Source organism: Polyodon spathula, chromosome 4, assembly GCF_017654505.1.
Source record: "Polyodon spathula isolate WHYD16114869_AA chromosome 4, ASM1765450v1, whole genome shotgun sequence".
Lineage (NCBI taxonomy): Eukaryota > Metazoa > Chordata > Actinopteri > Acipenseriformes > Polyodontidae > Polyodon > Polyodon spathula.
Genome location: NC_054537.1, coordinates 76,466,493 through 76,489,950, shown reverse-complemented (window position 1 = coordinate 76,489,950; position 23,458 = coordinate 76,466,493). Strand labels below are relative to the sequence as shown.

General features: G+C 35.6%; 1 protein-coding gene across 2 annotated transcripts in view; it reads right to left on the bottom strand.

The window, feature by feature from the left end:
* The window catches only part of LOC121314877 (ATPase family AAA domain-containing protein 2-like), a 34,274-nt gene that overhangs the window by 7,904 nt on the left and 2,912 nt on the right, over positions 1–23,458 (bottom strand). For both annotated transcript variants that reach the window (XM_041248605.1, XM_041248606.1), the window contains exons 4-23: positions 23,236–23,386; positions 21,845–21,920; positions 21,631–21,706; positions 21,127–21,237; positions 20,275–20,395; positions 17,650–17,766; positions 17,197–17,305; positions 16,929–17,044; positions 16,607–16,781; positions 16,265–16,353; positions 15,923–16,082; positions 15,471–15,561; positions 13,397–13,711; positions 10,535–10,670; positions 10,060–10,246; positions 9,788–9,973; positions 3,090–3,225; positions 2,644–2,840; positions 2,169–2,328; positions 248–370 (exon numbers count right to left, since the gene is read on the bottom strand). In XM_041248605.1, coding sequence (XP_041104539.1) covers positions 248–370; positions 2,169–2,328; positions 2,644–2,840; positions 3,090–3,225; positions 9,788–9,973; positions 10,060–10,246; positions 10,535–10,670; positions 13,397–13,711; positions 15,471–15,561; positions 15,923–16,082; positions 16,265–16,353; positions 16,607–16,781; positions 16,929–17,044; positions 17,197–17,305; positions 17,650–17,766; positions 20,275–20,395; positions 21,127–21,237; positions 21,631–21,706; positions 21,845–21,920; positions 23,236–23,386 — 2,832 coding nt within the window. The remainder of the gene's footprint in view (positions 1–247; positions 371–2,168; positions 2,329–2,643; positions 2,841–3,089; positions 3,226–9,787; positions 9,974–10,059; positions 10,247–10,534; positions 10,671–13,396; positions 13,712–15,470; positions 15,562–15,922; positions 16,083–16,264; positions 16,354–16,606; positions 16,782–16,928; positions 17,045–17,196; positions 17,306–17,649; positions 17,767–20,274; positions 20,396–21,126; positions 21,238–21,630; positions 21,707–21,844; positions 21,921–23,235; positions 23,387–23,458) is intronic.

The window sequence follows — 23,458 nt, the reverse complement described above, 5'->3', positions numbered from 1 at the left end:
ACAATATAGTGGCACATGCTTGCTTTATATGAGGATTAAAGCCTGACCTCCTAAGATTAATCCTGAACCGCCCACCTAATCACAATTTGTGGTCCAAATATTAACTTTGTTTTGGAAATTTAAAACACTTTAGCAGCATCACAACATTTATTAATGCAGATTTGAGCCATGCTATTACTCAGAGATGCTTGTTATTCCTAACCAAAATTAAACAGCACGTCACATTTATGGTAAGCAAACATTATACCTCTTTTTTGGCGTGATTCTTGTATTCCCTCACAAATCTTCTCAAATTCCTCATCAAGTTCTTCTTTGATGATAGCATGAGTGGTGTCCTTCAGAGCACAGGCTCTGTGCCTGATTAAACGATCTGTAAAACACCCGAAACAGCAGGTGGCAATTGGGTTACTGGAAGATTATACAATATTGTACAGTATCCTTTTGGAAATGACATACATGTACAACAAAATCATAGAGTAGCCTCTCCTAAAACATTAAATGTCTAGCAAAACCAGACTATTGGTATCAAACACAGTTGTACCGTGAAGAGGTACAACTTTAAAAGAAAAAAATGACATAGTGGTTATAATGTATTACTTAGTAATAACTGCTCCCCCACTTCCCCAGGAGAGCTAGGGGTAAATAGCACATATGAAGTCTTAAGAGGTACATGAACAGTTTAGTTGATTATCTAGCTTCTGTTGGGAGGAATAAGCAAACGATGTAACTGCATCATTAAGTAATTTTATTCCACCTATAGAATGATTCAGCAACATCGATTTGGTACAATTATATCCATGAAGTTTAAAATAGTGTGACATTATAGATTGCATCACAATAGTGGCAAACATTCTATATCTCAGTGGTTCTCAATTCTAGGCTGAACTGCGCAATAATTTGCAAACATTTTTACTTCTCTTGGACATAAGCCAACATACTGGAGAGGTCTATACATTCGCAAATGTTCACATACTTAACACAACCCTTGTCCATAAAGCATGATTAAAAAGGTAGGTTGAGCTTAAGTTTTGTTATAAAATTATCATTGTCATTTATAACCAAAATCATGCAACATAAACCCTCACTAACAATGTGAAAGATCCTCAAGTTAATTTAAATTGAATGCACTTGTTCTCCCATGCCATTGCTTTATATGGAGGTTAGACTCTCTGCTATAACTCAATAATGGAAAAGATGACAAAACATCTGTTCTAAAAACCCTGCTTACTGATCAAATGCTTCACAGAAAGTTAACTTACAGTGGACTACAACAATTATTTCAGACAAACAGAGGTAAATAAATAACTTTAAAAAATAAGTTGTAGTATAACAGTGATAATGACCTTGTTATGGCATGTTCCTCAGCAATAATGAAACTCGCTCATTGAAATGACTTGGTACATTATTACCTTGCAACACGCCACAGCAATGTCCCTTAAATAAAGCACAATTTGGATCTGAATGAAAACATTCCTCTCAAATCCTTTAATATAATTATACATTTTTAAATGCATTTATTTTTTCTATTACCAATATTCAATGCTAGCAGCTGTTTAATAGTGATTCCCAATGTATTACACCCAAATTGTTTATTAATTAGTTATTATAATAATTTATTAATACTCATTATCTATTTAATGTTGTATATGTTGAATATTTATTATTAAACTTTGATCATTTGCATTTGTGGATTTTTAATTAAACCCATGAAGGCTCAGGAAATAGTTGAATTGTCAATACAAACAAAAGCACTTTCACGTGCCAGTAAAAAAAAAAAAGATTGGGAAGAGGTTAAAAAAATTTTTTAATTTGAGGTAATTGAGGTATGTAAACTTTTGTACAATTTATATATATATATATATATATATATATATATATATATATATATATATATATATATATATATATATATACTATATATATATATATGAGAGAGAGAGAGAGAGAAAAAGAAAGAGAAAGAGTAGGGGGAGGAGCCCTTTTTCAACATCTACCTCACACCAGTTAGCGGGGAAATGCATCAAGATCAACAGTAAGTCACATGAAATGTTACTTTGTCTAACAGGTTTCACTGACATGCATGACATTGCTCGTAGTGTTAATTGGTACGAGTTATCAGATTTGCTTCTTTACACATGAAAACAAATTAAGGAGAAGTAAAAAGATACCTGTAGGATCTTTGTCTGGATTGTATTCCAATGCGTTACTGCAGATCAGGTCTACATCACAAAGATACTCCTTCACAGTACTGTACTTATGCATGTCAATTTTTCTAAGGACAGTAGAGAGGTCCATGGGTTGCTTTATAACCTGGCAGTAATCATCAACCTAAAACATTTAAAAAACTGCAGTCAACAGCAAAGAAACACATTTCTGGCTGTTAAACATTATTGAAAGGTTCCTCTACATTACATTTGACAACCACAGAACCTTTCATGGTAGCTATAAACCAATGACCTTTAATTGGATCTGATTTTGAAGTGGTCCTAGCAAGGCTATTTGAGCTATTACTACTGGTTAATTAAAACGTAACCTTTGCCCTGGACTATAAGCAATACTACCACTTCCATCATCAATTCTGCAGTTAGCCCAGGGTAGGTGCATTGTGTTGCTATAAGCACTGTGTCATGGAGGCTGGTATACCTCTTCAAGGTCAACAGGCTTGGTGAAGGCTCGGAATCGTTTGTCCATGGTAAGGCGGCTGGTGACATTGCGGAGGAAGATCCGCAGCTCCCTCAAAGTGTCCTCCTCCTGCTCCTCCAGCCGACGAAGCTCTTGCTCAGTCAGCTGCCGAGGGTGGACAGGAGGAGCCAAGGGCAGTACCTCCATCGCCTTCTTCACTATGTATGGATATATGACAGAGAGAAAGGCGCTCTTTACAGGTCTGTATATTTTAACTTTGTTCATGTGTTATGAGCCAATACTTGCAAAGTAAAGTTAGCATTTTAATTCAGTTGAAAATGACATGGTACACTACTGAATTTAGCAAATTAGTAGCCCGTTAAGCTTACTGTAATAACGCCGGTCTAGATTTGTTTTAAAAAAACGATTTAAGCTCTACAATGTGATACAACCAAAAATAAACAAACCTGCTTTCTTTTGAGAGCCTGGGGCCTTAGCAGCTTGATGCAAAATCAGATCTTCAAAGAAACGCTTCCTCTCATTACTAGTGGGAAGCTGCACGTGGTAAACCTCTCCATATCCTTTCAGAAACAGATCCTGAATCTAACAAAAACACCATGTTTAACATCAGACTTGAACACAAACAGGAGTCAGGGTTCGACATTAACCATGGCCCAGTGGCCTGGGGCTGGTAGAGAGTACAGTTTGGCTGGTAGTTAGGAAGCACCACAGGCCCGGTTACATTAAATTAAACTAGAGTGTAAAAAAAAATTATGTATCTATATATACACACACTCCGAGTGTACAAAACATTAGGACCACCTTCCTAATATTGAGTTGCACCCCCTTTTGCCCTCATAACAGACTCAATTTGTCAGGCCATGGACTCTACAAAGCGTTCCACAGGGATGTTGGCCCATGTTGACTCCAATGCTTCCCACAGTTGTGTCAAGTTGGCTGGTAGTGGATCTCTACTCTGAATAGCTTGTTCCATCTCATCCCACATATGCTCAATTGGATTGAGAACTGGTGACTGGGCAGACCACTGCAGCAAGCTGAATTCACTGTCATGTTTGTGGAACCATTCCTGGATAATCCTAGCCTTGTGGCATGGGGCATTATCCTGCTGAAAAAATCCATTAGCAGGTGGATATACTGCGGCATTCCAACATTGCTCTACTTTTATCAAGAGGCCCAATGTGTGCCATGAAAATACACCCCACACCATCACCACCACCAGCCTGCAATGTTGACACACAGCATGATGGATGCATGTACTTGTGGTTTTTTCCATACCCTAGTCCTCGCATCAGCGTGAAACAGCAGGAACCAGGATTCATCAGACCAGGCAATGTTTTTCCAATCCTCCAGTGTACAGTGTTTTCATTCCTTAGCCCACTGCAACCGCAGTTTCTTGTGTTTTGCTGAAAGAAGTGGAACCGTTAGGTCGTCGGCTGCCATACCCCATTCTGTCAAGGTACGACGAGTTGTGCATTCTTTTATGGGTCTTTCGTCACCAATGTTGTACTGGACTGTCAGTTGACTAACTGTAGCCCGTCTGTCGCTCTGCACAATTCGTGTCAGCCTCTTTTGGCCTCTTTCATCAATGAGCCGTTTTCGACCACTGGCCTGCCGTTGGCTGGATGACCTTTGGGTAGTGGACCATCTTTGATACACACGAGAAACTGTTGAGCGTGAAAAACCCAGCAGCGTTGCAGTTCTTGTCTCCCCTTCATCTACACTGACTGAAGTGGATTTAACAGCTTACATCAATAAGGGATCATAGCTTTCAACTGGATTCACCTTGTCAGTCTATTTCATGGAAATAGCAGATGTTCCTAATGTTTTGTACACTCAGTGTGTGTGTGTGTGTATACACACACACACACACACACACACACACACACACACACACACACACACGGCTTCCGTTTCATGAATCCTGGAAAACAGGCCAGTGTGTCAAAAAGCTGAAAATTTACAAACCATTTTTTAAAAACATAACTACGAACTAATCCTAACTTTTCCCGCCGCGTGTCCTATTTGTTGTACAGTCAGAATCTGAGACTGCGTAAGTGCTGTGTTGGTACTCGTTCCCACGGCAAATCTTTTACAAAATCGGGTTTTCTACAACTAAGCAACCAATAAGCCAAAAAGAAAGAGCTGATATCAATAAATCATAAAGAATGTGATTATGACAAAAAAAATGAAGACAAACATTTAGAGTGGAGGCTTCATAATGACAGAAAAAAAGTAATGTTCTGCCTTGTTTGGTGTCAGTTTCCCAGCAAACAGCAGTTTTATTTGTTGTGAATTCAACATTGTTTACATCATATCCACTCTCACAGTAAGATGTCCCGATGGATACCCAGATACGCAATCGAATTGTCAAACTTTTTGATTTGGGATCTGATGCGTTCAGGTCAAAAATGTCATTCACAATCTTTCCAGGACTCGTTGGTATCACTCAGCAAGATTGGCGCTGACTTGGGAGAGGCTACACAAGTGATAACACAGAGTAGGATTGTTATTATTTTGTATTATGAATATTGTTTTAATAGTGTTTATTATTATTATTATCGGAAATTTTCAAATAGTTTCCTATATGAATACACAGGGTGCAACCTTTTTGTGTGTTCAATTACCCGAACTCTGGTCCCTTACACTACCAAGACTAAAAGGCAAATGCGAGTGCACAAGCAGACAGCATAACAATGTAAGCCGGTAAAGTTTAGCTGGGTTTACAAAGTGTTCAAACAATGTCCAAGACGAGATTTCTTTGCTCTGTACCCCATTTCCTTAGGCACATGTTTTTTCTTTTGTTTACTGAAATAAAATACACAGATCTCAATGAGCAGCAACATCACAGCGCGTATCTCTTCCAATTAAAGCAACAGTAGCATAATATTGCGCAAACCACCAAATAATTTTTGCTGTAGTGTATTCAGAATAAAACACCTATCATATAGCAACCAAAATATTGTACATATAATTCTAACAAACAATATTTATAACATAATCTTAGTGTAACTATTGTAACCTGGCCAAAATAGAAAATACATTCCAACATTACAATAGTTTAACATTACCAATTACAACTAGCCATCAAGTACTGACATCAGATGAATCGAAGTCAAGTTACTTTGTTTATTCAATAACCTGTAAATAATTCAAAACAAGCATATCTGGTTGTACTTTTAATGGTCAGTGCAAATGTTGCCGTTACTCCTTCCATTCACAGAAAGTCAACTGTAGATGTTTTACATTGAACTACAGTTCAGAGTTAAAAAAAAAAAAAACCTCCTTTCCAACTCCAAGTATCTTGCATTTTCTTAGTTACTGTGTTGTTGTGCTTATCATTTAGTATGTCTTTATATTCATCATAAAGTTAAACTACTTTTCTAATTTCAATGTTACCCAAGTTTGGATTACTTCTTTTAGCACTTGCTATATACATGTTAAATGGCTGAAGTAACATATATTCAAAGGCTTTGTTTAGCCACTTTCTATTGAGACATGAGCTCTCTTTGGTTACCACACAGTTAGAAACATTCTGAAAATAAAAACCATCATGAAAAAAAAACATAAATATATTGGGCCAGATAAAATTGCATCTGGGCCAGTAAAAACACTAGCTCAGTGGCCCAAGGGGCCAGTAGTTAAATCTAAAACAGAGCCCTGGGAGTATAAAATTAAGCAATCCAATATCAACATAAAACACACAAGAGTGTAGGACTATTACACTGGTATCAATGGTACAAAGAATGAAACTAAGTGACAAAAGAATAAATAAATTTGTGCGTTTTGCTTATAGTACTATGTTGCAATTGATGTCCTGTGCATTATAGCAGCAACACTAGGAAAACATAGTTTACTAAGAAATGCCAAATAAAAATGCGTCAACTAAACTTTTTATACAATGCTAAGGTAAATGCATAATGTAACCATAAAAGTAATAATTATAAAAAATGTTATACGTAATAAAATATACAGAAGAACATTATTGCCATGCAATCATAATCTGATATAAAAACAGGACATAATATAAACGTTTCACATTTACCTATGACAGCAAATTCCGAAAAAAAAAATAAGTAAGAAAACTAAAAGGTAAATTAAAAGAGCAGTGTTTTAATACTGTAAATTTAGTTCTTCTTTACATTTAAACAAATGCATATAGTTTACTACTGGGAAAATACGTGTTGTATCATTAACTGGAATGAAACTGTTTGTGCCATTATCTAAAAAAGGCATGAATTGTCAACTGATGAGAGCTATCAAATTAGATGCTGCACCTGGTGCTTTTTTGTGTGCATTTGTAGAAGACTGACTATGTGAAAGAAGAAAGATTTGGTGATGTTGCTGCTTTGTAACTGAACTGTATCCCCTTAAGACAGCCCACGCAGCATTTTAAATGCTGCACAAAATGCCAGATTATCAACTGAATTATTCATTGTAATTATATCCTGTGGTCACTTAGTTAAGCCCAGCCACACAGCATTTGACAGGCTGCACAAAAAGCGAGTTTGAGATATTGAGAGGTTAATTTGTCAAAGAAACTATGGTGCATGGCGAGTAGTTTCTTAAATCGTGATAATAAAACGGAGTATGATATTAAGCGAGGTTATATAAAAATGGGTTAATCTGTACTTGCAATTTAATTTAGTAGTGAACCATACTGACCATTTCTAGGAAGATAAAGAAAAAAAAAAAACTACTGAATTTAATCACATAGCTGAGCCTATTGCTGTTTACAAGCAGATGATCGCATTTCAAAATAGATTTATTCGGATCAATTAACACCTTATGCAGTAGATTGTGAACACAATAGTCTAATGGCAGGTCTTCATTGTTTTGGGATGCATTTAGTTATAAACATGCTGGAACTTTCTCTGAAAATAAATCTGGATGTAATTGAACTTGGACCCTACTCATCTCCAGTTGTGTTACAAACTTTTATAGTATAATAATGACGACACAGTACTGTACATTAAAGGATAAAAAATTGCATCACCGTTTTGATTAAATAATGTTTTATTTTCTTTAATGCTTGCTGCAGTCTTAAGGTTTACAAATGTTGGAAGCTACATAGTGTTGTCCATAACATTTGGTGTGATGCGTATTATATATATAAGTTAACAAAATACATCAACTATATTTCACATTAAATCAAAGTTTAATTTCTTTAAATTTTGATTATATTCAAGGCCCTGTGTAAATCTCGATTTCTCAGACTGCGTGGAAATCGCAAAATTAGCTCAATACTGCAAACTTATTTCAATATTCTTAAATAAATTTTCATAATTATTTGTTTTTCATTAAAAAACACATAAACAAAACACATTTACAAAACTGTACAGCTCTGCTGTGTGCCTGTGTGTACTATTCGCTGTGCAGTGCTGTGTACCACGGCTGCTTTACTTGCCAAGAAACAAAAACGGTGACTACCACATTCCAGAAGTCCACTGAAAACCGTGTAGCATAAAACACATTACATTTTGACCTGACAGAGGCGTTTGTTTTCGCAAATATCCCTCTTGAAAAATTGGACAGACTGAGTGTAGCAAATGGTGAAGCGATTCTTTCATCAGCCCAGCTGAGTAGTGAATATTTACCTAAAGCTGCAGAGTATCACAAGCAGGAGATTATGGAATTGGTAAAACAGTCTGGTTGCTTGTCAGTGGTCACTGATGAGTCGACTGATGTCCAAGATCAGTATGGGTGAAACATTGTATTTGTTTTGCAAGGTCTACATGCATCTGATGTAGAACAAAGCTGTCTTTGCAGATACACTTTACCTACAGGCTTTTAATTAGAACACCGTTTCACTAAGTATTGTATACTGCTTGAATAACTTTGACATTGATTCTGATGATGTCAGTGCATTTCTCCATTTGCCATTTAAAAAAATATATCTGTACACAATTTATAAAATAGTTCCACGGAATGTCACTTAACCCGTGACACTGCTGTGAATAAAAAAAAATCTGTGATTTTCACAGGGCCTTAATTACATCTGTAGGAATATACCCAGCTGTGCTGACGTGACTGATTGTTGTGACATATTGCAATCCTGAGTAAAAACAAAAATGACGGGCCTATTTAAAAAAAGTTTAATAAAGTTACTCTTCTGGAGTTGAGAAAGGGCTAGAGCAGTGTCGCATTAAACTTAAATGTATCCCTCCTGTTCATTTCAAAGGGGAGTTTATTTTAAACTAAATACTTTTCAAACATATTTCGTTGAACAAAATCTAAAAATCCAAGTGTCCCATAGTGTGTTTCGGAGTTAGTAGCTTACTCTGACTGTTGCTATGTCAAGTATGCAGAGGAATGTAATGTTAAGAACCGATACCAGGGTAGCAAAAACAGTAACAGTAGCAGTGTGTAATACAACAAACTCATTACAGGAATGACAGAAAGAGTGTGGAATCGTAGTGCTTTTTGCACCTGTGTGCAGCTATATACAAAAATTACAGTGCAATATATCAGTTCAACAAGCAAACAAAATGCTGAGAGAGAGAAAGAGTGAGTACTTATAACAGAGCACATTCAGAATCAAACCTAAGATTCTCATCCTTTCTTGTCCTTTCATATCTGATAGCCCCATGCACCGCAGAGATAACACGGACGTAAACAAAGGAGATAGCTGCTTCTGGATCCAGCGCTCAAAAAATATCACAGACATATGCAGAGCTTTTTGAGCTTTTTCAGAGTTATACTGATAAAATAATGACTTGGATCGCATTATTGAGGAGTTTGGTGATAAAATGAGTGATCAGGAGAAGATTTATCAGTATGCACGTCTATAAAGAGGCATGTGAAAAATACAGCAAACAACGGGTGGGGCTTGGCTGGAGATAAAGTATTGAATGTCCTTTTGCGATTCAGTGCCTTTTAAACCTGTTTTACTCTGAAAAAAAAATTTAAACAGTGCGTGTAAAATAAACAGCGCGTGTGAAAATAAATTGGACCCGACGCGCCTGACAAGCACTGAATAAATGGACCGCAAAGGGTTAAAAGGTCCTACACTTTATCAACTGGTGGTGGTGACCCCTTTACTTTTTGTATTTCTAAATGTAAACATGTGTCCTGTACCAAGACAAGGTTTATTCAACAAAAAGATAAATAGGCTAAAATGAAAATAAAAAAAATGGATTTCAAATACCTCTGAATGGAGCTTTTTATGAGGCGAACTGCAGGTTGCCAGCAGAAGTATCGGAGAGAATGAAGGAATGTCACGCAATAAGCTGACAAACGTAGCCTTCAGTGCAGCTCCCATTGTATCCCACCACAGGTCAATGTTAGGAAGATACATGATGCTTGGGGAGGTTCTCTTTGCTTCACAGAAAAGCTTACAAAAAACAAACATGCATTAGTGCATGGGTTAGTACAATAAAAACAAGCACAAAATCACAAAGAAGCGAATTGTCTGGTTACCTGTGCGCAGGTTTCTTCAGGTGATGCAGCACTGACGCCATACAGTACTGCTATACCCAGAGTGTACACAGTGAATTTCTCCAGGGCATGAAGGACAGCAGGAGCCAGGTGTGAACTCTGTCCATCCCCTGACCTCCCTGCTAGTAGAAATCTTGGCCGGTAGGATGTTGGATTATAGTGGGCACTCCTAATGGTAAATACATTAAAAAAAAAAAAAAAACACGTCCAATTTGAAAAAAATAATATAATATAAAATGCTTTCAATTGCTCAAAAAAAAAAAAAAAAAAGTTAAATGTAGTTTACAAGTAAGAATAAAACGCAATAGAAGATAAAGGCTTTTTTTGGATGGAAGTCATTCAGTACTCAATCTTTGAAATGCAGGAAAGCCAAAATAAGTTTAAAAATCAGTTAAAATAGAAAAGCCAAGCCATCTATAGGGGGAGTATACATATGCAATTCTTTAACATCTGTTACCTGTTGTATTGGAGGAATGGTTTCTGTTGCCTTGATTTATGGCTCGAGTTGTTTTCATATACAGACTGCCCTTCATCGTCACTGTATATTAGCTCTTCATCTAAAATATGACTTGTATGTTCAGATGAAAAACAATCTTCAAAATAAAAGGATAAACATAATTACGAACAGGCCTGACCAGAAGTCTTTATTCAGAGTTTTTACTGAATGAAATTGTTTTTTCAACTCGCTGTTAAAACATTAAAATACTTACTGCACGCTATTCCTTGGGAATAATATTATTGAAATATTTCTGATCAAATATTAAGTCAAAATAAATCTAAAATTGATGTGGAAGTATGTATGTATCAAATCACTGTTTATGAAACTGGCCATGTAAAAAAATATCTTATTGGACGATACCAAGAATTAAAGACTATTGGAAGAATCCTAATACAGTCCTGTATGAAGTGTGTTGCCAATCATGCATAAACCATGACAATTTGGCAGCCATTTATGATCTAATTCATTATCACATTTAGTACCCAGTGTTTATATAATCCTGCAATCTTTACGAGATTGGTCAAATGCAATGGTCGGCAGCTCTGTAAAATTATTGACAACGTTATTTTCTTTTGTACAATACCCACAAATCAAGCTTAACCTAAGCCACATTAGGAAATGACATGCTGGTTCAGAGCCACACGTGGCTGTGTGAATATGTAAACACACTGGTTCTGTGCAGCCATATTTTAAGACAGTTCTAAAAGTTTAGCTAAATTTAAAGCAGCAAGTAGCTTCAAATTAAATTCTTAGTTCTTACTGTCCCCCTTGACTGTTTCCAAATACTTCGATTGGTTTTGTGTTCTGAATGTAAAGTATGTTAAAAGTGCTTTGGACTACCGAGTTTCAAGGCCTCAGCTATATATATATTTTTATTATACATATATAAAATATTATATATATATATATATATATATATATATATATATATATATATATATATATATATATATATATATATATATATATATATATATACACACACACACACACACACCTCTGGAAAAAATTAAGAGACCACTGCAAATTTTTCTTAAATCAGCATCTCTACATGTATGGCAGCCATTCCATTCCAGTGTCTGTTGAATTCCAACACAGGCACACCTCATTCTACTGAATGAGGTACTGATTAGGGGATCACCTGAACCAAATCTTATTTAACGAGGAAAAGTATAAAAACCACTCCTGTGGTCATCACTATCCTCTTGCAATAGGACCAGCTGGATGGCAAAACAGTGCTAGTAGTACCTCAAAAGTAATTGGAATAAAAAAATAACTATTGACCATGCCCAAAGAGTTGAAAAGGAAAGTTTTGAGTGAGGAAAAGAAGGGTTCAATTCTGGCTTTACTGGCAGAGGGATACAGTGAGCGTCGGGTTGCTTCCATCCTTAAAATTTCAAAGATGGCGGTTCATAAGAACAAGGTCAAGCAGCACACATTGGGGACAACAAAGCTACAGACCGGCAGAGGGCGAAAACGACTCTCCACTGACCGGGATGACCGCCAACTCATTCGAATGTCACTCAGCAACCGTAGGATGACATCAAGTGACCTACAAAAAGAATGGCAAACGGCAGCTGGGGTGAAGTGCACGGCGAGGACTGTTCGAAACAGGCTCCTAGGGGCAGGGCTGAAGTCGTGCAAAGCTAGAAAAAAGCCCTTCATCAATGAGAAGCAAAGAAGAGCCAGGCTGAGGTTTGCAAAAGACCATAAGGATTGGACCGTAGAGGACTGGAGTAAGGTCATCTTCTCTGATGAGTCCAATTTTCAGCTTTGCCCAACACCTGGTCGTCTAATGGTTAGACGGAGACCTGGAGAGGCCTACAAGCCACAGTGTCTCGCACCCACTGTGAAATGTGGTGGAGGATCAGTGATGATCTGGGGGTGCTTCAGCAAGGCTAGAATCTGGCATATTTGTCTTTGTGAAGGACGCGTGAATCAAGCCAAGTACAAGGTTATCCTGGAAGAAAACTTGCTTCCTTCTGCTCTGACAATGTTCCCCAACTCTGAGGATTGGTTTTTCCAGCAGGACAATGCTCCATGCCACACAGCCAGGTCAATCAAGGTGTGGATGGAGGACCACCAGATCAAGACCCTGTCATGGCCAGCCCAATCTCCAGACCTGAACCCCATTGAAAACCTCTGGAATGTGATCAAGAGGAAGATGGATGGTCACAAGCCATCAAACAAAGCCGAGCTGCTTGAATTTTTGCGCCAGGAGTGGCATAAAGTCACCCAACATCAATGTGAAAGACTGGTGGAGAGCATGCCAAGACGCATGAAAGCTGTGCTTGAAAATCAGGGTTATTCCACCAAATATTGATTTCTGAACTCTTCCTAAGTTAAAACATTAGTATTGTGTTGTTTAAAAATGAATCTGAACTTATTTTCTTTGCATTATTCGAGGTCTGACAACACTGCATCTTTTTTGTTATTTTGACCAGTTGTCATTTTCTGCAAATAAATGCTCTAAATGACAATATTTTTATTTGGAATTTGGGAGAAATGTTGTCAGTAGTTTATAGAATAAAACAAAAATGTCAATTTTACCCAAACACATACCTATAAATAGTAAAACCAGAGAAACTGATAATTTTGCAGTGGTCTCTTAATTTTTTTTCCAGAGCTATATATTTATATATTATATATATATATATATATATATATTATATATATATATACTTATATATATATATATATATATATTATATTATATAAAATCTACATAAAAATGAAATCTCTAGCTACTTGAATTGTGCAGTAATGTTTCACCCTATGGGACCTAGACTACCCTGAATACAACTTATATATTTTGCCCACCTGAGCTCTTCTGCCTTTTAATGGCCTGCTCTGCATGAGGGAAGACCCTGCTCAGTGCAACCAGGATGTCTTGGAGGGCGTTTTCCAGCAGGGGCTTTACAATGGGAGACAGGGCTTTTCCAGGTGAGGATACTGCCCGTTGGGAAGCTGGGACAGTCTTCTGCATGGCCATCATGAAGTCCTTGCCACTGATCTGAATGGAATCCACATTCAGTTGCAGCTTCTCAGTGGTGGCATAGATCTGTGGATAGCGCCTGCGGAGGGCACAAAGTGCTGCCTCAGCACAGACTGATTTAATATCTGCACCGCAGTAACCTGGAAAAAGAAATATACAGAGGGTTAAGCACAAGTGGAGTTGACAATACATCATACACAAGACTTAATATATAGATGATTCATGGGGAAAAAAAATCATGACGTCTCCTGTTTGGCAGTTTACTTTTGCCCACTTTTTGAAATGCCACCTTACCATAATAGGTTTTGGATTCTCCACCACTTACGTAAGGGATAAACAACGATAACTGTTGAAATCATTAAAAATAATTCACTGTTTGGTGTGTCGTTTAGCATGAGAAGCTGGGTTATTTCTTACTGATTCAACACTTTGAGTTGTTTATGCCACTTAAAACATTTCTTTCCAATTGATACTTGTTCAATAATGAGATTCAGTTGATTGTTAAGTGGATTTGTTTTTTTGCTCTTTTGTTACGCTTAGTAAAAACAGTTAATGTTTATCTCTCACACTGCGGCAATGTTGTCATGAGTTCCTCAGAGTTTGGAGTTTGAAATTCCACTTTACACAGACAAGTGTCTGTTGTAAGTGAAGATAGTAGTCAGCACTGTGTTTTAGACATAGAACAATGCAAAAAACAAAAGTAATGTGAACCTGGAACGGAGGGGAAAGTTATTTATCTTTTTTTTTTTGCCAAGCCTACAGATGCAGACCTAAATATCATTGCAAGTGATGAGTTTGAGAAGTACCTAAGTACCTACTTAAGGCTGTAAGCTTGTTTGAACTGCTGGTAAAGCCAGGAATGAAATGCAAAAGCTGAGTTTAAAACTAACATCAATGTAAATTGATGCCGTTTTACAAAGTTATGATGAAATTGCTTTTGTTACTGAAAAATAAGAAAATGTATTTCTTGCTGTTTAAAGAAGGAATGAAAAACCACATCTCCCAGAATGCCACAGCTATACCAGAACACTGATTGACAGGCAGTCAGTTAAAGTAATACACTTGTTTGTAAGACAGGTATAAAAAAGGACAGGTTTCAAATACAATAGCCATCTGTGGGAAGGTAAGGAACTGTGCACATACCTGAATGCGGTGTGCATTAAAACAAAGTATATTAAATCTATGATTTGTGTATATTTGAAGTCAGTAAACCAGATTAGTGTCGGACTAAAGTTAGGGATCCTGTTTTTTGTTAGTGCTCAAAAACATGAGTTGGGATTTATTTTTGTTTTGTAAAAGCAGCTGTGTTCCCACTGTTCCTTTGTTGGCGAGTGTGCTTTAGCCATTAAAGAAGTGTTATGAACCCAGAACTGTTATACTGTAAATAAAGAAGCTTTTTCACAATGTGTAATTATGAAGACAAAGTTTTACACTGTTAATGTAGAATTGTGCTACCACACTTTTAGCAAACAATATGAAATGTTAAATTGAAATCACAAGCCCTTTTCTAAGAGTTATGTTTGAAATGTGTAACAGTAATTAACTAATTGTTGAAATGATTTTTGCATAACAAAATGGTATTCGCGTTTGAATTGTTTCGACTTGCTGTGGATTCGTAGCACTAACTGTGTACTCGCTAAAACAATATAATCTGCCCCATATTCCCCTTCTCTTCAAAGCCACTTTGTTAGTAGAGTAATACAATTAAATCATCAAAAGATCAAAGGATGACATCGCAGAAATGTTGTAAGTGTGAATATCTAAAATGAGTTTGAAACTAACAGCAACTCTGTTAAAAACAGGCTAAAGACTTAACTTGCAAAAGTGAGAACACACATGATATTAATGTTGATAATAAATAAACAAATACATACAATTAATGAAATAAATAAAGCCTACCAACACATTTGTCAGCCAGCTCTTCAAGAAAGTCATCAGAAGGTTTTGGATTCCACTGCCTTGTATGTATTCTCAAAATGTCTTTACGAGTCTTTAAAAAAATAAAAAAATAAATAAAAATAATAATAATATACATTCAGAATGTTCTCTTTATTTCAAAATAATTTGGTTTTGAAGTCTGTATATGTAATTTTACTTTACTGTGCAAGCTGTAAAGTACCAGAAGTTCTATATTCAGGGATTTGTATTTTGTTTATTTGCTGGTTATCTACAGAACAGAAAATAATAATTAAAGGGAAGTCAATGCAGAAGTCAAAACGGAATCCAAGTTTTCCTACAGTTTATCTACATTTTTGTTCAAGTGGTATAACTATGGGATGGTTAGTCTATTTTGTTGCTGCATGTAAATGTAATTTAAAAATCTTAATTAAATTGTAACTCTTTTCACTTACGTCTCTGTCTGGAAGGCCAAACAGAAATTCTCTGTCAAAACGTCCTGGTCTTCTTAAGGCAGGATCAATGGAATCCAGTCTGTTTGTGGCTCCAATCACCACTACCTCACCTCGGCTATCCAAACCATCCATCAGAGCCAGCAGAGTCGACACTATAGAGCTAACATTAAATATAAAAATATGTAAATGAACCTGATAACACAGAATGTTGACACATTTTTACATAACAAACCACATACAAAATAGAAAGTCACAATTAACTATTACACAAAAAACAATCCTTCAGTCAAATCCGTTGCAACTACTGTTAATTTTAAACTTGCAATTCTTTTTTTCCCATACCTGTGTATCTGGTCTTGCCTGCTAGACCGAACAGGAGCTAATCCATCAATTTCATCGAAGAAAATGATTGAAGGACGCATCTGGTAAGCCTAAGATGAAAACTTTGCATTTAGTCTTTTACAGTTCTTCTTGTATTGCAGGTGTATTAATGTGATTTACATCAATACACATGCCAATACATAAGCAACACTGGGAATGCTTAATTTATGTGAAAATTTTGCTCAAAATGTGTAGCCATTGGTTGTGTACATTAATCCTTTGCCACAAGTAACTAAACCACTTTACAATATTAAAAAAAAAAAAAAAAAAAACCTTTTGACATGGCAGAGTGGTTATAATTACCTGATCAAACAGTAGCCTAAGTTGTCGCTCCGACTCGCCCACCCATTTACTCAGACAGTCTGCTCCCTTTCTCATGAAAAAGGCCACCTTTCTGTCCCCTTGGCTACACTCGTTAGCAAGGGCTCGGGCAACCAGGGTTTTTCCAGTACCAGGTGGTCCATAAAACAAACAGCCCCTGAACAAGAAAAAACAAAACAAACAAAAAAAAAAACAGACCGACATTTGTTAAAACAGTCACATACTCCAAACAAAGTACTCTGCTAAATAATCACATTAAACACCAATATTTAGCATCTTATTTTCATGCAATCTATTTGCTTACCGAGGAGGCTGTATCTTAAACTTTTCAAAAACTTCTGGATACAACAGTGGGAACACCACCATCTCCTTCAGTGCCAAGATGTGACTGGACAATCCACCTATGCTGTCAAAACGCACCTGTACAGAAGTGAGAGTTCAGTCGACTTTTAAGTTGGCAGTGACAATGTCAATCAGTTGAGTGTCAGCTTATGCTACCCACACCTACAATAGGCCATGTTATCAACAACTTAATCTGTACTACAATTCTTCTGTACGGTACTTTGGCTTACTGAAGAGTCAATCTGCATGGGATCCACATCAGCCAGACTTGCTCCAATCTTCATGCGGTCCTTGTGGAGACCCAACAAGTCTTCTTTACGCAGGTTCAAAGGAAGACACCTGGATGACAAAACAGTTATGAAAATGCAATAAAAACCATCATATTGCCCCAAATGCATCCATTCATTACATTAAAAGAAGGAAGTGACATAATGAAAATCATAATTACAGCCAAATAATCTGAGTCAGTATTTCAAAGCATTTGGACTACAGTACATCACCCAGAAGCACAAAAAGGAACACAGTATAAACTACTATATTAATTTCGGGGTCCAAGTTTTGATACAATCGTATGAAATGAATTTTGCATTTCATTAATGCCTACAGCTCAGAGACATACTGACAAGCAGTTTTTACATTAGGTTATGGAAAAAGTGACCCCTTTCTAGTACTGTGATTGCTACCTGTTCATTGCTCCATTTTTGCTCTTCACCCTGCGTCTCTCAAAACTGTCTTCATCATCATCAGACGGAGATGAAGAGGAAGACGTGGAGTCACTGTTGTGGATGGCGTGTCTTCGTCTGGTGGGAAAAGCACAAGAACTGAAAGAGATGAGCAAGAACTGCTCCTCTAACTTCTCATAACATTTCAGCAGAACAGAGTCTATCCAAGACAACACTGATCTTTTATAATATCATATTGTATGTTATTTTAAAAGTTGTTTAAAATATTTATCATACATCAAAATATACCTAACACTAGAATAAATTAAGGTTATAAGGCTTACTGTATTTATTTTAAGGCAACAATGCTTATCTAAAATCTTACCTAGGCTGACTAGCTACAGAATCAACTCTGCTGTCAATAAAAAAATAAAATAAAACAAGACATTTTAGAAGCTTAGATGATTTTGACTTAAAGCCACTAAACACTACTTAGGATGCCTACAACTTTAAATATGTTATATAAAAATACCAAGCCTATTGCTACATTCAATAAGACAGGGAATTTGTTACCATAGATATTATATAGTACAGGTACTGCATGTCTCAATAGGCATAATGTTAATTCATGGGGTATATCAATCTACTAACCATGTATTTTTGTGCTACTTTTGTTTTACTTTCCACATATCCTAGTCATGTATGTCAAATGTTTCAGGGACTTCTATAAGAGGTTAATGTGTTTAAAAAAGATGTATAATCCTCGGCTGGGTAATTAAATATTTGAAACATGGGTTATTGAAGGCAAAACAAAAAAAAGAAATCTAACACCACAAAAAAAATGTTACTTCTTGCAAAAAACACATCTGTCCAACTCAGTCAATGAAGACACTAGCCATGAAGTTGGTCTTCTTGTAATAGTATCTTAGGGTCAACTGTGTTACTTGTGGTTTAAAGCAATACCAACTAAAACAACCACAGCAGAAGTCTAGAAAAGTTCATAGATTTAGTTCTAATTACAAACCACTAATCATAAAATCCAGTCAATAAGTTTAAATATCATGAATACTAATCCTTTTGCCTCATCCAGGTCACCCATCCATTAATAATCCTAATATGGTGGTGCATGCTTTGCAGGGGTGTAAGCTGTTCTAAAAAGCACTTTGAGCTTTCAAATCCCAGAGGTGTGTATGGAGTGTAGTGATTGTTACACTTTTGAAGTCCGTTGTTTGGCACTCTTTGCCTTCATCAGTTTCACACTTATAATTCCTTGATTTTTCATGCAGTTTAAAATCCACTATCTTAAAAGGTAGACAACCCAGTCAAATGTGACACTCTGGCTTTTGTCATACTGGACACAAACCTTGCAGTACATCTTATTTTTTTTTATATATATATATATATATATATATATATATATATATATATATATATATATATATATATATATATATATATATATATATAAAATTACACTATGTAACACAATTTTTGTTCCTGGTTAGTAAGTGTTATTTCCTAATTGCTTATGCCTCAAAAGTATAGAAAATGGCTATTATTCCCCACAAACTTTGCTTTTGTGACCAGGACAGTGATATTTTGAAATATCACTGTCCTGGTCACAAAAGCAAAGTTTGTGGGGAATAATAGCCATTTTTTATACTTTTGAGGCATAAGCAATTAGGAAATAACATTTACTACCCAGGAACAAAAAAAAAATAATAATTTGTTACACGGTGTTATCATTACAAGTTAAAAAGGGACATTTGAAGATCTGATGCGGACACACACAATCTTTTTAATTATTGGATCTTCTGTTAAAAAAAAAAAAAAAAAAAAGTTTGTTGTTTATTTTGAAAAATAAAACTCAATGCATCGATTAGCGCTGATAAATGTCTTCACGATAATCGAATACAAAATTAGAGATTAAATATTGACCTACCAAATAAGTGTGTTGCGTTCAAGCAATTGGGCTTTTTCAAAGAAATACATAATTGAAACATTTATACCACAAGTTCAGTTAAACCACAGCGATGAATAAATTAATAGTGTAAGCAATCACACAAACAAAATTAAATGAAACGCTGATGAATTTGCATCTCTCAAAATAATGCAAAATTGGGCATGACAAGGGGAACATTATGAATGTTTGTTCCTCACTTCTACACCCCAGTAGAAAATTGACTTCCTATATATTTTTTTTTTTTTTTTAAGCACTAGCCCACAGGACTACAGAGACACAGACATTAACCACTCATCAGTTTTAATTCGCTTCTGGCGAGAGTTAGTTTCTAATCCTGTGTAAGCATGGTAAACTGTTGATCTGACAGCTCATAAATGATAGACATAAGAAAACATGGAAAATAATTCTTAATTGGAAAAATTCCACTTAATATATATGTTTTATCTGCAAGCAAGGGTCTGGTTTAGTATGTCGCACTAGGATCAAGCTTCATCTAGTCTGCTGGTCCCAATGGGTATGCTAAAATTGAGGTTGTTGATGGTACTAACCAGATGTCTAAACAAGTACATCGAACTTACTTAATCCCCCTGTTCGGTGCATCAAGTGAAACACATTAAAACTCTGCAACTGACCCCATTACTTTAAAGTAAATAAACACATCTGGCAAATGATTATTTTCCAACCTGTTCTTTCTCTTGCTACTATAAGGACTCCTTGGGGCAGCAGAGTTAAACTGATATCTTCGTCTGGCAGGGGAAGCAGGGCCATTATAAAACAGGTTTTGTTTCCTGTGGTTTCTTGGTTCTGTTAGATGCAAAAAAAAAAAAAACAACTGTTAACTATGAGAACCGTGCATATGAACACTCTCTGGAAATGTATACTGAACTGCAAATGACAAAGGACAAAATAAAGGATTTAAATGTTTTCATTTAAGTTTATTTTAGAAAGTTACCTGAAAGCAATGTGTCAGTGGCAGCAGGCAAGTCGTAATGCATGTAGAACTTGAATCTGCATGAACATAGCTATACTGTGCCTATTGTCTATCTTTCACAGTTGGAAGCACAAGGCCAAAAGGGCGACAAATGTGTTTTATGAATTCCAGTTGTTTCATGAAAGCCCTTTTAGCCAGACGTGCTTATCTCCAGTTTGCACAGGTGCAACTCTTACATGTAGCTAAATCTAAAGTCAAATGATTGGTAAACACTCCTTATGAACACTGCCATCGAGTTTTAGCACAACTATTCCTGAATTGTTTTCCAACAAAACATTCCCACTGCCGGTGTACCTCATGTTCACAAATACAAAGTCAACTTTAATGTCCTTGGGTTTAAAAGATTATATAAAAAGTAAAGTGCATCTCAGCTACATCCAGGAGCAGATGCAAAAACAATTAAAAAAAACCCTGCAGAACAGGTTTGCAGCCTTTTTCAAGGTCAGTGAGGATGTGCAGCAGTTAGACTAACAGTCCCATTATAGACCTACTAAAGATGCAACATCATGTTTACAGGGGCAGTATGTGTTTAGGCTGTACGTACCAACTTGGGGAGCCTGGTAGAGCACAACTGTTTTTCTCTTTCTGAATTCATAGCGTTTCTGGTTTTCTTCCTCGTCCTCTTGATCTTCTTCTCCCTCATCTTCAGTGAAATCTGCAGATTTAAAGTTATCAAGTTTTGTTAAGGAGGGCTCTGTAAAACCACCCTCTGAATAATACAGGGCACAGCAAACAAAGTCAATTGATTTAATAATGCCCTCTTAAATCTAAGTAAAGATTGCTTTAAAATACTGTTAGAATGGGACAATTTAATTGGAATGTTTACAACTAAGCAAAGCTACATTTTATAATGTACATGTGATCTGACAAAGAAACCTGGATTTATATTTTCTATGGGAAAAAGCCAAGATTGTCCTACTTGGATAGCCAAGATGTTTTTTTTTTTTTTCAGCTGGTCCTGTTCAACCAGACACTTTTACACAAACAAAGGTAACTGCATAGCTCAGTATAGAAAAGAAGCACCAAATTAAATAAAACAAATACAAACCCCCATGCGCATCTTCTTTGTCACTTGTTTCCTTGTCTCTTTTACCTCCTCGCTTGCGTTTACCCGAATACATCTCCTAGCAAAAAAAAATAATAAATAAAATAGGTAAACTACATTGCTAGCTCAAATAATTATCCATACCAAATATACTTATACTTGAATAAACATGGATGGTTCATTTTGAGTTTGAGCAAGAGTAAGTTGTAAGACTTACTTCTTCCTCTGTATCAGGTGAATTGTCTAATTTTTTTAATCTGCGGTGCATTTTCTTCAGCACAGCCTCCGCGGTACTTAAAAAAAAAAAAAAAAAAAAAAACAATTGAAAAATAAAAACACTGGGGTTAAAAATTAACCAAAGACATTATTTGTACTAAATTAATAACAAGCAGCAACACAAAAAAATGATGACATACCATGGTATACCTGCATAATATAAATAATGAATGTAGGTGCATATAATAAAGAAACTAACATCAAGCTTATTGATGTTTTGAAACAGTGACACCCCCCCCTTTGTAGAAAGATGCTGCTAACTTCGCACTGTTTTGGAAATGTATTAAATGTCATTTTTTTTTTTTTTTTTTTTTTTTTTTTTAATAGGATGTTCGTTGTAATTTTGTAGTTTGAGAGAATTTGAAAATATGCTCCAGTTAAAACACTGAAGAGTAAGATGCAATACATAGTTATGTAAATCTGTTTAAAAGTTAGTTGTTTTTTTTGTTTTAAACATCTGTACATTTCTTTAAATAGCTACTTAAAATGTTAATGGATTTTATATTGGTCTACAAGCTATATAATAAAATAACATTATACAGCTGTATGATAACAACCATGGTATACATTTGACAGTCAAACCATCAAATTGTAATACCGTGACATTACTAGTTTGCTACAACGTTGGAAAATATAGCTGTGTCATTGTGTTTCACAAGGACCATGACAAGCATCTACAGCAAAACATCCCAAGATACAATCTCATCTAGTGTCAGTAACAGGAATACATTAGGTTGCTATACCAACATGTGCAGACCAATTTTGGTTTCAGGAAGAGCAAGTTTTGAAGAACAGCCTTGACATCCTTATTTCCACAGTTACTTATCAATGACTATAGTCCCTCATAATAGAATAGCAGTTTTGAGACCCTTTGACATACCTCATACTATAATTAATTATTATATATAATATATATATATATATATATATATATATATATATATATATATATATATATATATATATATATATATATATATACACACACTATATATATATATATATATATATATATATATATATATATATATATATATATATATATATATATATATATATATATATATATATATATGTGTGTGTGTGTATATAATATATATATATATATATATATATATATATATATATATATATATATAACACACACACATACTTGAAAAAGGAAAACTGCTGTGTATCAAAAAGAGCAAAATAAAAAAGGTAATGTGAATAATTAATAAAAAAAAATGTAAAAAAAGAAAAAAAAATCAAGATGTTTCAGATTACAAATCCTTCTTCAGCTGGATGGTAAAAGCATTATTTAAGTATGCACACACATACATACATACTTACTTAGTAATGAGTTGGTTATAGAGTACAGACTGATTTTGTGTTTTGTATCTGTTTCTGCGAATTCTGCCGCTGCGTCGGACTTCACCATCAATTTCCACTTCTGCCTGTCTGTTATTCAAGGGCTCCGAGGCTAAGGCTGCAGTCTCTTCAACTAAAAGCAACAACATTGCCGTTAGATACAACACCAGGCAAAACTTAAACTTGTTTTTTCTAAAAGATGCTA